Source organism: Cuculus canorus, chromosome 5, assembly GCF_017976375.1.
Source record: "Cuculus canorus isolate bCucCan1 chromosome 5, bCucCan1.pri, whole genome shotgun sequence".
Taxonomy (NCBI): domain Eukaryota; kingdom Metazoa; phylum Chordata; class Aves; order Cuculiformes; family Cuculidae; genus Cuculus; species Cuculus canorus.
Window position 1 is genome coordinate 65,355,885 of NC_071405.1, and position 14,729 is coordinate 65,370,613.

The 14,729-nt window shown below is 45.4% G+C and overlaps 1 protein-coding gene across 1 annotated transcript in view; it reads right to left on the bottom strand.

Annotated features, from left to right (window-relative positions):
* Nucleotides 1-5,667, bottom strand: part of BAZ1A (bromodomain adjacent to zinc finger domain 1A) — a 64,706-nt gene extending 59,039 nt beyond the window's left edge. The window contains exons 1-2 of the mRNA XM_054067782.1: nucleotides 5,507-5,667; nucleotides 4,902-5,053 (exon numbers count right to left, since the gene is read on the bottom strand). Coding sequence (XP_053923757.1) covers nucleotides 4,902-5,014 — 113 coding nt within the window. The 5' untranslated portion in view covers nucleotides 5,015-5,053; nucleotides 5,507-5,667. The remainder of the gene's footprint in view (nucleotides 1-4,901; nucleotides 5,054-5,506) is intronic.
* Nucleotides 5,668-14,729: the final 9,062 nt, after the last annotated feature.

The window sequence follows — 14,729 nt, forward strand, 5'->3', positions numbered from 1 at the left end:
ACCATCCGTGGCTTAGTCTGTTAACACAGTTTTATTGCAATGTTTTAACAATCTCACTTTAAGAGAAGTTTGAGAGAGAGAAAAAAACCCCAACAGTTTAGCTCTAGATTGTATTTATAGTACCCTGTTTCTCTCTGGTGCACATCTGTTTTCACAAAAAGATTTAAAAAGAGTAGACACAACAGCTACCAAGTCAAGAGAACAGCAGCAGCAACACCTTTTCTCTTCAAATAAAGAGAAATAATGCACTAGACCATATTCCACATTCAACACGAATTCAGTGCAGCAAATAGATTTGCTGCTACATTGCATCTGAAGTCTTATCTACATCTTTATCTAGGGTATTACCAGTCTTTCGGGCTTCCTCACTGCTTCAAGACCTCTAACTCTTGACAACATGGAGAAGGAAATTCATACAAAACACATCCACGAAGCACATTGCCTGCAAGGAGTCAAACAGGACTGCCAGCACACTGGTGAAGATGTCCACATCAGCTCAAATACCTGAGGAGCAGGGACTAAAAACCGAGCTGTCTTTGCGTCAGTAGTTAATGCTGACTTCTCGGTTGCATGTCTTTTTTAATTTACATTATATAGTTAAGTTTTCCATGCAAGGTGAGGTAAACAAAGTAATCCAGCAAATCATTCAGAATTAGTTTAATACTGCTACTTTTTAGGTATTTGATAGGAGGCAGTGTATTAACAGAAGGTAGAAACAAATTACTTGTAATCTCTGTGCTGACTGCACTAGAAATGGCCTTTTGCTTGAACTAACCAAGTATTCCCACCGAGTAAAAAATCTACTGTATTTTTAGTGTTTCAAGACTGTTTACTTTCATTCATTTTCTTAGCATATATCCAAAACAAGTTGACGGGGTGGTTCTTTTTTAAGCAGAAGAATTATATATCAGAGAATGTAAATACGAGAAAGTCGTGTTAAGTAACTGAAATTTAAGAAAGAGGAGAAAGTAGGGGGAGAAGAAATCTATGGAATGGCTAATCTGTAATAATTGTTATTTTTAATCTTGAAGCCCCTATGAGAGCCCCTAATGTATAATCTATTTAGTCTATAGTAGGAGGGGAGTCATAGAACACCAACTCTGCCATTCTGGATCACAAAAGCATTCTTGTACTCTGCCCTGTCACCAGAAACGGTCAACAATACATATTATAAAGCAACACACAAAAGAAACAAAACTGAGAAAGAAACCTAATGTTCCTTAATATTTGCAGGTGAATTATGCATTGAGGAATGTGTTACAAGTTATGAGTTTCTATTCAACAAAACAGCAAAATCCACCTCAGGACACTTGGAAAAGCCTTTTGAACAGATCTCTTTCTGACTGTAACCAGGAATTCCAAAGGTCAATCTATAAAGAAGTTTCACTAAGTTCTGAAGATGCAAAACTGCTCTTCTCCCTCTGCCCTGTATTTTAGACTAAGAAACATTCCTGCCACTGTTATCTATACTAGTCATCGTTTTCTTTTTCAGTTTGTCTTCACAATCAAGACTTCCCATATTTTACGGTACATCTATATCAGCTATTAACTTTTCAGACAAGGTGTCAAAAATTGGTGCTTAACATCCCACTGTTTTAATGTGTTTCTGGTGTATCCCATGTATCTCATGCACCCCCTGTACTTGCTTTTCCAGCTACTACTATGGCTCCAGAGACTCTTGTCTTTCTGTCCCCAGGTCTGTCCCTCTAAGCAGGACTACAAGCAGACATGAAGAACATCAGCTCCCATAGTTCCTGTTACTCCTGATAAATAGAATCAAACACTGCCACCTCACTGCACCCCCTTTTAAAGGGTTACAAAATTACATGATGGTATTTCAGATTAAAAAGGAAATAGGCTTTTAACAGGAAAGTCACTTACAAAACACTACTCTTGCCAAATTCTCCTCATATTAGCATAATGATTTCTTATATAGAGAAGAGTAATACTAATGTACAAATTGTATTCATCGCCACTAAAGCTGCCATGGCCATGAAAGAACCTTTTCAACACTGAGTTTGTGCTCTTTAAAAAAAAAAACAAAAAACAAAAAAACCCCAAACAACAGTAACAAATGAACAAGAAAACAGCTTAAGTCTTAACCTTTTGTAGTATTTAAAAGCATTCATATAGTTTAGCAAGAGGGTGAATTCAGGTTACCATACGCATCTATGCAGCCCACCTGATGTCATCAGGCTCTAGAACTTTTAAATTCTCCTCTCAAAAAAATGCAAATTGCTATTGCAAAAGTAGACTCAGAGAAGCCCAATTTAGACAATGGAACAGCTAATGCGCATTTCATTCCATGATATAGCTAATATGATTTTTAAGGAGCAGCCCTCCCTATCCCTATTAATCTAATTGTCCCTTTTTAGGCTAAGAAGTGGAAAAAGCTGTTTTCCGAAGACATTAACTATTTGAAGCATCACTTTGCAAGCAACAGAGGTGAGGATCAGCACCCTGGAAACTTGCTGAAAGATGACTCTATATTCCCTAACAGAATATGCCACAAAAAAAACTAACGTTAATCTGAACTTACTCATCTGTAGCAGGACACTTTGCAAAGTAAAAAATACTAAACTTTTCAATACAAAGCGTCAATTTTACCCAACCTAATAAAAGCCAGAATATAAAAAAAAAAACCACAACACCACCCCCAACAAAATCCCCACTCCACACACACAAGAAACAAGCAGAGCAGAGTTTTCTGCAGTTGTCCCAAATACCATATTCTAAGACCTGACCTCTAAGCTAACCAACCACTGACATTTCTAGGGATCGCCTGTGTGAACAAGTCTAAATTTATCTCTTAATTCATGAACATCGGTTAAATATGGAATTTGGTCTTTCCTGCTTTTTCTTAGTGACAACATCCTTGCAGTGTAAATAAGCCTGTCAGAGTACTTAAAATATTTCCCAAACCCTCTGAGAGCAGAAAGATGTTCTAAAAGGATACTTTACATGCTGAAATTATAGCAGAACTACGTGTACCTGAAGCGTATTTCAGTGCAGTGTCAACAAACGCATGACAGTCATCTAATTACGTGATAATAATAATTGTAACCAGAAAAGCAGCTTTCAAAATATTGGAAGTTGGGGGAAGGGGACACAATTCCTACAGAAACAAGAGACTGTCAGCTCTTGCTTGTTAGGTTCTTATATGCCCTATAATGAAAACACTCCTTACAGATCTTCCAACAAGGTAATCCAACAGCCTCCTTCCCTTGAGAGCCTATCATCCAGGAGACTGCAAGGCATTACCCGCCAAAGTTACCTAATCCAGCTTCTTTAACATTTTATTAGACGAAGCATATTTGAGTAAGAAAACAAGTCTAAACATGAAAAAGATTTAGGTGTGCGCCAACTTCATATGCTACAAATGAAAAGAATTTCAGATTTAATCTCATTAGTCTGCACATCTTCAGGAGGCAAAAAAAAAGGTGAGTTTGGACGTGGGGGCCTCATCGTAGGCGGGGATGGAGCTGGATCAGAATGGGAGATGAAGACACATTTATCAGCTTTGGAAAAAAAAGTCTGGCAGAATACTTTCCGTCCATTGTTCTTACAAGCGCTAAAGTGAGTGGCAGCAGGTTTGGGACTATCCGTGCAACGATTTCACAACTGAAAGGGCTACAAGAAAGCTGAGAAGGGACTGTTTACAAAGGCTCGTAGCGATAGGACGAGGGGAACGGGAACAAACTGGAGAGGGGCAGATTTAGACTAGATATTAGGAGGAATTTTTACACGATGAGAGCAGTGAGGCACTGGCCCAGGTTGCCCAGGGAAGCTGCGGCTGCCCCATCCCTGGAGGTGTTCCAGGCCAGGTTGGATGGGCCTTGGGCAGCCTGAGCCAGTGGGATGTCCCTGCCCATGGCACAGGGGTTGGAACTGGATCATCTTTAAGATCCCTTCCAACCCAAACTATTCTATGATTCTATTATTTTGCAACAGGAAAGAAGGAGAGAAGGGGGACGGAGAGAGGGAAGAACACCCCCCCCTGGAGCTGATCCCCCCCCCGGGCCAGGTGCCCGCGCCCTGCCGGCAGGTGCAGCGCCATTTCCGCGCGGGTCACCGGTGGCTCGCGGGGCGGGGCGGCCCCGGCCCCGGCCCCGCTGTTGGGGGGTGAAGGGGGGGGAGGGCAGGCCGCGGCACCCGTTACCGGCTGCGCCTCCCGCCCGCGCAACTTTCACTTCCCCGGCGGGAGGAGCGGCGCGGGGCGGGGGAGCGGCAGGAGAGGGGGCCGGGTCCGCCGCCAGGGGAGGGGGCCGCGGGATCCCCGCGCCGAGGAGGGGCAGGGGAATCCCTGCCCGGGGCGAGAGACCCGCCCTCTCCCCCTTCCCCTTCGCGAGGACGCGGGCTCCGCTCCCCGCCCCACCCCGCGCTCCCGCCGCGCTGACGGGGAATCCCCGCCCGCCCCGGGGCCGGCACCGCGCACGGGCCGCGCCGCCACACGGGGAGAGGACACACGGACACGGGGGGGGACAAACGGACACGGGAACACACACGAACAGGGGCGCGGGGGGACAGGGACACACGGACACGGGGGGGGGGGGGGGGGCGGCGAACAACGGACGCAGGGAAGGAGGACGGGGACACCGGGGGGGTGGGGGAAGACACACGGACACGGGGGATACGGGGAGGGCGACGACGACACACGGACACGGGGGGAGAGAAAAGGGAAGGGAGACGGGGCCAGGGACGAACGGAGGGGCACGGGGAAACGGGAAGTCACGAGGACACACGGACACGGGGGCAACGGGAGCGCGGGGGTGATGACACAGGGGTGGGACACACGGACACGGGGGGGGGGGCACGGGGACACGACACACGGATAGCGGAAGGGGGAAACGGTTACGGGGGAGGAGGGGGGGGGGACACCCGGACACGGGTCTGTCTCTTACTCGTAGTTCCTGAAGATCTCGTTGGTGACCCTGCAGTAGAAGACGCGCTCGTCCGGGCGCAGGTCGGCGGGGGGCTGCTCCCGAACGAAGGGCTTGCGGTGCAGCAGCGGCATCGCCCCGCTCCGCGCTCTCTCTTCCTGCCCCGGGACCCGCTTCGAGGGGGAAGGAAAACAAATAAGAAAACCGACCAAAAAAAATAAAATAGGCGAAGGGACCGCGAGAACTCCCCCCGGCCCGGGGAGGAGGGAGCGGCGGCCCGGCGCGTCCCTCCCCCCGGGATCGCCGGAGAAGGAGCGGGAGAAAGCGCCGGCGGCGGCGGCGGCCTTTTGTGTGCCGACACGCCGCTGCCTGCCTGGGACTGCGCGCCGAGCGAGCGGCGGAGCCTTCCTCCCGCCCCCGCCCGCCTCCACCTCACAATGGGGCCGTGACGCCCAAGAGGCGGCGGCGGCGCCCCCCGCCCCGGCCGCGCAACGTGTTCGGCTCGGGGATCCTCGCGCTTTGTCCCACCCGGCGTCGCCCCCGCGCGAAGCGAACGCGCGGCGGGGGCAGCGCCGGCCGCTCCTCGCCCTCCTCCGCCCTCGCGGGGCTCCTTCCCCCCTTCCCACCTCTCGGCCGGTGCGCCGCCTTTCTCCTCTTTCTCCTCCGTTTCTCCTCTTTCTCCTCCGTTTCTCCTCTTTTTCTCTTCTTTCTCCTCCGTTTCTTTCCCACCCCCCCCCGACACCGGCTCCTGGGAAGTTTTTGATCTACTTCTTCAAGCCCTCAATCAGGAAGCGCTGCGGGGAGGAGCCTTCCCTCGCTCTCCCCTACATCTTTATTGGCCGCTCGGTGCCTTCCAGCGTGTGTCACACAGGAAGACAGCGAGCTACATTATTAATTAATGGCTGAGACGGCGCATCCTCCATTTTCGAATTAGCAGCCGGCCCGGGCCCCGCAAGCGAACGCTGCCGTGCGGGGTTTGCGGGGCCCGAGCCAGCTGCCCGCCTCGCAGAGACTGAAGCCACCGCGTCCCGCAGCGATCCCCGACCTCCCCTTGCCCCTTCCTGCCGGCTTCTCCCTCCGGCGTTTGACAGTGCCATCCCAGAGCCGCCTGTCCCTGTCACACGCCGACAGCGGATCTCTTTTGCACCTGGAAGATGTTCCTGGGATTTGTACTTGGACGCCTCACCGTTGCCTCATTTTTTTTTTACAGTTCACCAGTTTTACTCCTGTGCTGCTTTCCCACGTGTTGTTTTATTTTTCACACTGCCGCGTTTACAGCGCCATTCGTAATTAAAACCGCGGTGTTAATATGTGTTCTTAAGAGCGCGAACCAGCTTGAAGACATAAAAAACACACAACGTCCACCTCCGTGATGGTTCATATGCGTTTGTATGAAAAACGTAGAGAATAATTGTACGAACGCCATAAAAATGCGGAGGTAAATCATACCTGACGGCTTACACCTAAGTAGTTTAATTTTGCAACTTAAAACGTTGTTCCTTCTTCAAACGAAGGTCTCAGGCTGTTTCCTGCACCTGTGCACAGGTTGTTTTCTTTACCCCTGCAAGTAAAGGCAGCGATAGGCGCTGCTGCAGCCTGTGTGACTGAAACCTAAAAGAAGGTTTACATACAATTCGTGAATTGCTTTGTTTAAACAAAGTGTGATCAGGTTTTAATCAAAAGCACTGAGAAATGTTAATGCTTGCTCCTTCTGGTTAAGTTTAGAAAATATGAAGCTTGAGCTACAAAACAGGTTAATTCCCGGCTCCTACCAGTTTATTTTCATTTGCCAGTTGGCTTCGCTTTCAGTTTTTAATTACTTTCTAGCAAAGGGCACAAATGCAACTTGAATTAATGCACTTCTATGTGACATCTGGTAATTTTTAGTCCGTTGTGCATCAAAACTGTACAGTGTGCCATGGTTATGACATTTAGTGTTGCCAGCTCTTATGATTACAGTGAGATTTTGCAACACTTAGCTTTGTTTTAAGCTCTAGCTCTTCAGCAGATGTGATTAAATTGGAACCTCAAGTCTCCTTAAAAATAATTGCATTTCTAAATCTCAAGTTTGAGAGAAAAACTTGAATATGTAGACATGAAAAGCTTACAAATGAGAAGGGAGAGAAAAGCATCGAGTTTCATATTTTTGCGACTCTCATTATTTTGAAGTCAGTATCATGATGTTTGGGAATTTAGCTGATTCTTTTTCATGCTCAGATTGTCAGCACAGCATTATTTTAGCCCTAGTTGGTACCCATGAAAAATGCATGAGTTGATAGAACTGTGACATCAAAAGCAAATTCCCTTTTCCTTTTTGCTCTCTCTTGCCCTCTTTCTCTTTTCTTCTCACCTTTTCCTCCTCCTCTTGTTCTTCCCCCCTCATTATTCCCTCGGTGATTTTCCAGTGAACAGATCCTCACTGAGTAGTAGGGTTGCACTGTGTTTTCATGTTCTTAGGATACAGAGGAGCAGTTCATTTAGTTTTCACCTCTGAATACAGCTCTGTTCTTTCAATTCCACGAATCCAGGCTCTGGTGCTGCTTCCAATAAGGTTAGCAGGAACTAGAACAATTTTTAATGACACCAGCTAATGTCTACTAAGCAGGCGTTGAGAATTCAATGGAAATTAATTCTGAGAAAACAGGGGAAAAAAGGTTAATTTCCTTCCATAGGAATATTTATTACATTTTTACACTGCCTTGCATTTTGCAATGATTTGGGGTTTTTAACACATCACTGAAAGTATAGTTTTGATTCAAGATACAAGAATGGGATTATTGATGACATTCAGTGGGGTTGTTGATGTGGATTTTGCCACTAACTGGCAAAACATAGCTGCTTTCTTTTTAAAAGATGACTTATACAGTAACAGCTGAGCTCCTTAGCCAGGGAGATTGCAGTTCTCATCCATAACTTTAAAAATAATTGTAATGGGAACATAAAATCTTGTAAAACAGTTCGTGTGTATGTTTTACAAGGGTGTCAGCCCAGGCTTGGGGCACACACCCCCGGGGGTTTTAAAGCTCCCCATAATTTGCAATTTTTTCAATTTATTTTCACTTCCTCCCTCATCACAGATTTCTTGCCTTGTCCTATTCTATTTCTTTCTGTCTTTAAAACACCACAAACTGCTTTACACAAAGATACTCTAAAATATCTATTCAGCTATTCCAAAATATCTATTCAGCTATATCGGTTACCAAATAATTCCACATGTGACTATTGTTATTCCGGAACAAGTAGAGCACGTGGAATTATTTTACTAGAGTGTTGCCACTTTAAAGTCACACCTAACTTTATATTGGAATAACAGATGTTTGGCCAAATCATATACTTGGAACCATGCAAAAGCAATGGTTCCAGTTTCACTCAGTTTTACCTGTATTATCATGCAATTAGGGGAGTTTTTTTCTATAGAGAATGTGTAGCCACGTGCTTGCCTGCTGTTTTGTTCTTTTTACTTTCTCCCAGAAGTTGCCACTATGTTCTCTCAGAGTTTGGCTGAAGTCAGAGAAAAAAAAATTAATCAGATTTGTTCATAAACAACTTCCTTGGACTTTGAATGGCAGCTAGGTTCTCAACTCTAATTTTTGTAAAAAACATATGGTTGAAAAAATAAATGCGAAAAATGTACTTCTTTGGGTAAATGATAGATTGCTAGCGAATTGTTCAGGCAAATGACATACTATCAATAATCTCTACCTTTTTCTCAGTTGACTGGAGGATGTGAAAAAGCAGAAGTATAACATACATGTGAACATTGACTCATTGTAATGCACTGAGTAGATTTTTGGGGGATAGTGTCATATCTTTTCTTTCCAAACGCTGTTTTGAAAATTCTTCATTTCCGTAATGCAAACAAACCGCAGATCACTTTTTGAAAGCTTACAGCACCCAACAAAGCCATCTTATTAATCAGATTAGGCATTTTATAACTAACCAATATAGCTTTTCTTCACCTTTTGCCCTTTCTCCGCCACCTTGCTGAGCCTATTTACTCTTTTGATCATGTATCTTTATTTAGACTTTAAACTATGTGAGCAAAGACAATGTGCTGGTTTTATCAATCCACTCCAGCTGTGGATAACAGTAACATTTAGTCTATTGTCTTTTACTGGCTTTAAAGCACTATGCTTGGATTTTAATAACATACTTATAAATAACATGCTTCAGTCAGAAAGAAAAGGAAGAGATACGCAGATGATTTTTCACAATGCGTTTCATTTTTCTTTCATTCTAGCTCAGTTGTATTTCAACATGCTTTTAAAGCAGTTCTGTCACCACAAGGATAGGAGGTTCCTTATTCTGCATTGCTGGATGCGTTCAACACTTGTCGCTTTCACCTGTGTCACAAATAAAGGTAAAGAATCAATCCCTGTGGTAAATGAATTTTTGGCATAGTCATATTTTTTGGTAGTTTCTTAGCAGTCTTAACCCAGGCATTCCACAGTTGCAAACGTAGGCATAATTTCGGGGTCTGTTGCTGTCGTAGTGGGCAGTAGGTCACAGACAGAGTCTGCTTTTCTTATTGCTAAGGTTAAATAACATCCACCACAGCAAGGCTCATCCCTCAACAAAGCCGTGGAGGAGCACCGAGATGTTTCTTATATCATCAGCGTTATTCTACAGAAAGGCATTCTATCTTCTTAAATTTTTTTTCACTGTTTAATAGGCTTTAGACATACATCACTGTTTGTAACAGATATTGTATGTTTAATTTCTATGCAATTCCAGAAGTGAAGTTATGTTCCCTTAAAGCTTACCTTAATCATATATTTATTTTATTTTTTTACTCTCAGAAAAGTCTATTAAAGGTATTTTAGCTGAAAACCTTATACTACTCAGGAGGAACTCTGACCTCGTCTACTTTGCAGCGATGACCGTGTATGATTGGCCTCTAACCTGATTACAAAATGATAAAATGATGTTGTGAAACCACTATTCATTTCCTAATAGTGTCTCTGAAACCAGCTTAAAGTCTGAGAGGATTGGTACTGCATTTTCTTTCTTACAGGATACAGAATATTGACACTACTGTAATTTTCTGACACTAAAATATACTGAATTTCTCATTGCTAACCAATATTTAGAATGAATGATGACTGATGAATGATTTTGAAAGAATGACAGGGGAATTTGCTCTTTTACTACATATGCACATTGTTACTACTGGAATGATGTGTGGCATTTTACAATAGATTTATTTAAATATCCTGCATCAGCCTGCTTGAAAACTGGATCTAAATTGATGAGATATTCTTTAGTTGAATTTAAGACTCAGAACTCTCAAACTGCAGAATACTAACCTACTATTTACTAAGTTTGCATTCACCTTACTTTAATTACTTACGTTGAACACCTCTCTGTCCAGTTGATGAGTAGAACCAATAATTTTGAGGATGCTACTTTATGATTTTGTTATGTGACTATACAATACCGACTTTTTTTAGTACTGCTGAGATTAAACAAACTTGTTTGCATACTGAAAGAGATCTCATGCAGTGCAGTTTCTGTTGAGGAGCACATGAAGAGAAGTTGGCCTAGTAGCTGATCTGGCTTATTTAGTCCAAGATTACAGTGATGAGCCAATCTAAAACGTATAATTCTGCTCAAATACAGACCATGTTGGATTTTCACAGTGTTATTCATTCGACAAATGTGATGACTCATGACTGTGACTAGTATTCTGACTTACTTATCCATTTAATATGTGAATCCTTTCACCCCCACCTTATTTTCTTCTGTCTTGCTGCTCATCTCTTATAGAAGGCTTTATGAAGGATGAGGCAAATAAATTAACTATCTAGGCACTATTCCAATGGTAGATGCCAAATAAGAGCAGAGTTGAAGAAGATGGTAACTGCTGGGCCTTCAGCTTGGCTCAACAGGTACTCTGGATACCTCCCCACTTGACAACACATGGGTGAGTTGTGGTGTGCGCAGGCGGAACAGCCCCACCATGATGCTCCTGCATGTGCTTCAACCCTGGCCATCACTTCAGCGCAGGTAGACGAGGGCTGGAGTAAAGCAGTAGTGTGTCCTGGGTACAAAATGAGCTGCAGTTTTGATTTCATGCTTTTGCAGGACGCTGCTTTTTTATAACTGCTTGTATTAACCTGGTGCTGGCAGTCATCCAAGCCTGGTCCTAAAGCTGGAGAGGAGTCCACTATACTACATCACGGCCACAGAATGTATTCCATAGGAGAACACTACATTCAAGGGAGATCCTCCAAAAGGAGAGCTCCTGAGGCACAGCCTACATGATAATTCTCCCTCCTCCCACAGATCCAAAGACAGGCATGTATTAGGTGGACGCTGCAGTCCCAGAATGCCTTATGATTGGGGCCTCACACCCAAAAGGAAGTGAGATACTGAGAGAATTTCTGCGTTTCTTAAAAGTCAGGCACTCATAAATGTGTTTGTAAAGCACACACATAGAGAAGAACTAAAGTAAAAACAACTTAAGAGGTGGTAAATCCAGTGTGTGCTTTGGAAGACTTAGGACAGCTGAAAAGTTAGTAGGAGTGTTACTGTACAGTTGCTAAGCATTCAAAGCAAGGAAGAAAATGTAAACCTTTTTGTTACTAGTACCAGTTTAGCGCAACAAGTCAGATAATTAAATCGTTAAAGATTCAGTAACTTGTGAATTAAGAACTGAAAATTATTTCAGTATAATTTCCAGTCATCCAGGACATTCCAAAACAAAAAGCAAAGGCAAGACACTGCAATCCTAACGCCACCTTCACATGTGGAAGTTGTAGTCACCAGAGGCCTTACTCAGTGCAATCACCACAGCATGGAGATAGATATAATGTTGTAAGAATTCTTACATCCACGTAGTTTATTGTTCTATAGTAACGCTTTCTAGTGATGCACTTTGTTGTTATGCATCTCCAAATGCACCCATATTTAAGGTTTAATTGGTATAAATATCTCAGACTAAAATCCTTCCTAGAAGTTTGCACCCTAGTTATCATAATTACAGAATATCGTAAAAAATTGTGTGTAAATCTGGGTTTACAGGCACTAATGCTTAAAACAGCTTATCAACCATCCCGTTGTCCCCCAGAAACCAGGAAATTACTTTTAACTGGAAGCTGCCTTTTGAGGGGAAAAGAAAGCTCACCTACAGCTCTGTCTGGTGCCTAATAGATACAAATGGGTTAGACCCCTCCTCTAAAGAGAGCTTTGTTACACTCAGTGCTGCTAACTCATCTGAGGTCCAGTGACAGAAATGCAGCGAATAATGAGAAAAGGAGAAAGCATGCAAGACTTTCTTTTATGCCTTATCTTGGTAAGTACCCACTCTAAAGTCAGTTCCAAGAATGAAGATTTAACAGGTCAGATCAGGTTTAAAGCTGCCCGTGCCTTCCCATCACTGCCCTGAACTACCTGGATTTTTATTTTCTTATGCCTATAAGTGGGTGTGTTGTGCCTCTGTGACAAAAGTAAAGTTCAGTCAGAGAATTTCCTGCTTCATAGATAGGTTTTTAACCATGCAATGACCTCAATTCTCCATTTCTTGTCTGTTATGCAACTGAGAGTTTAGCAGCAAAAGGAGTTACATCCTCAGGATTATGTGTGCATATTGCATGCATACATGCATGGATAAAAATGTTTAACAGCTGACATAAGTTAAAAGAACCCCCCCCCCGTGAAATAATATTTCATTCACACAGTCTGAAGGAATCTCCTGGCAGGAGGACAAAACTGGGAGGAGGAAGGGGAAAGGTACACCAGGAAGCACAGCTCCCGTCTGCACTGATGGTCGGGTTCTTGGTGAGTTCCACAACAGTCCATAACTACAGCCCATCTCTGAAGCCAATACAGAGGAATTATTAATATGCACATAAGAAGTGGTTACAAAGAAGTTGTACCTTTCCAAATAACTTTGTAGAGGCAAACAGAAGCAGTGACCTGCCGGCTGGCTCAGTGCAACCATGTGAACGAGTGAACGTTGCCAGGGATGTCTTATTGCTGATGTTGATTTGTTCCTTGGCATTACACTGATGCTGCCGGACTGGGAGGCAGCAGCTCCTGGCCGGCCTGTCAGTGGGACCTGCAGAGAGTTCGGTGCTGTCAGATGTGGAAGGAAAACACTTTTCCGAGTTTCATCTTGTGATGAGTCTGCTGGAGGCCAGGGCCACTCCTGCACCAGCCACTTTCTGACAGCCAGGGCACTGCCACGTTGCACGGGCGACAGTGGAACCTTTCTTGCGCAGCTGCTGTCTTCCCTGAGGAAGGGCTGGGCATCAGGCTGTCCCCCTGCCCCTCCTTGCTGCTTCACGCCTGCCTAAAGCATCACCAGTTTGGCATTGGTGAGGGGACAAGGACATCCTAGACATAAGGAGGAATTTCTTCACTCTGAGAGCGGTGAGGCCCTGGCCCAGGTTGCCCTGGGAAGCTGTGGCTGCCCCATCCCTGGGGGTGTTCCAGGCCAGGTTGGATGGGCCTTGGGCAGCCTGAGCCAGTGGGATGTCCCTGCCCATGGCAGAGGGGTTGGAACTGGATGGGCTTTAAGGTCCCTTCCAACCCGATCCATTCCATGGTTCTGCGATCTATCTCCCGGGCTGCCCGCGGCCTCTGTGCCCTCTGACACCATTCCCTCGCCCCCTACGAGCGCTGCTGGGGGCCGGGGCGCCCCCTGGCGGCAGCGCGCGGGGGTCCGGTCTGCGCGCGCGGCACGTGGCGCCTGGCGGGCAGCGTCGCGGCGGGCGGGGCGGGGCGAGCCGCGGGGAGGCTTCGAAGCCGGTGGGTGACGGGCGCGGGGCTCGGGCGCTGCTGCGGCGGTGGGAGGGGCGGAGGCAGCTCTCGGTTCGAACGCCAGACGGGTAGTGTCTAGCGCTCGGCTGGGTGTGCGTGAAACATCTCAGAATTAAGAGGTGCTTCTGCCGGGAGGCGTAACGTGTAATCGGTTCCAGTGAGGGGTCGAACGGCAGAATGCTGCTGGGGGTGATTTGGAGTTTGTTTGTTCTGTTAAACCAGAATCATAGACTCGTAGAATCATAGAATAGTTTGGGTTGGAAGGGACCTTAAAAATGATCCAATTCCGACCCCCCTGCCATGGGCAGGGACACCTCCCACTGGCTCAGGCTGCCCAAGGCCCATCCAACCCTGGAACCCCTCCAGGGATGGGGCAGCCACAGCTTCCCTGGGCAACCTGGGCCAGGGCCTCACTGCTCTCATGGCAAAGAAATTCCTCCTTAGTCTCAATCTGCCCCTCTCCAGTTTAGACCCACTGCCCCTCATCACTCCAAGCCTTTGTGAACAGCTCCTCTCCAGCTTTCTTGTAGCCCCCTCAGGTACTGGATGATCTCTGAGCCTTCTCCAGGCTGAACAAGGCCAACTCTCTCAGCCTGTCAAGAATTAATCTATAGAACTAGTATTTCATACTTCCGTGCTGTATAGCCCTTGTACAAGTGACCATCCCGCCTTGTAAAGTTAAGTCTGTCTCTTCCATCCCTTTATTTTATAAATTATCAATTCATAAGGATTTAGAGACGGATAGCCCCTGTAAATTGTTACAGTTTCAGTGTTAGAGAGTGCAGGATGGAACTTTCCTCACTCCTCTTTTCTTTAACATAGTCTACTCCTAAATCCACCTCCTAGATGTGTAGTGAGCTTTACATGCAGACCAGACCATGGTCTTCTTTAACTAGAGTTACTTTAGCAGCAGTTTAGCAGCTGTGGTGTGAATTGACAGGTGGACACACTGAGAAACAAGGTGTAAATGTTAAATTAGGGCATTAACACAGGGTTTTAAAGGCATTTAGTTAAGTAGGTGTAAAACGTAGTCTAGATGAGCTAGCACGGGCTTTGCGCGTAGAATAGTCTTAGCATTGTTTGGAA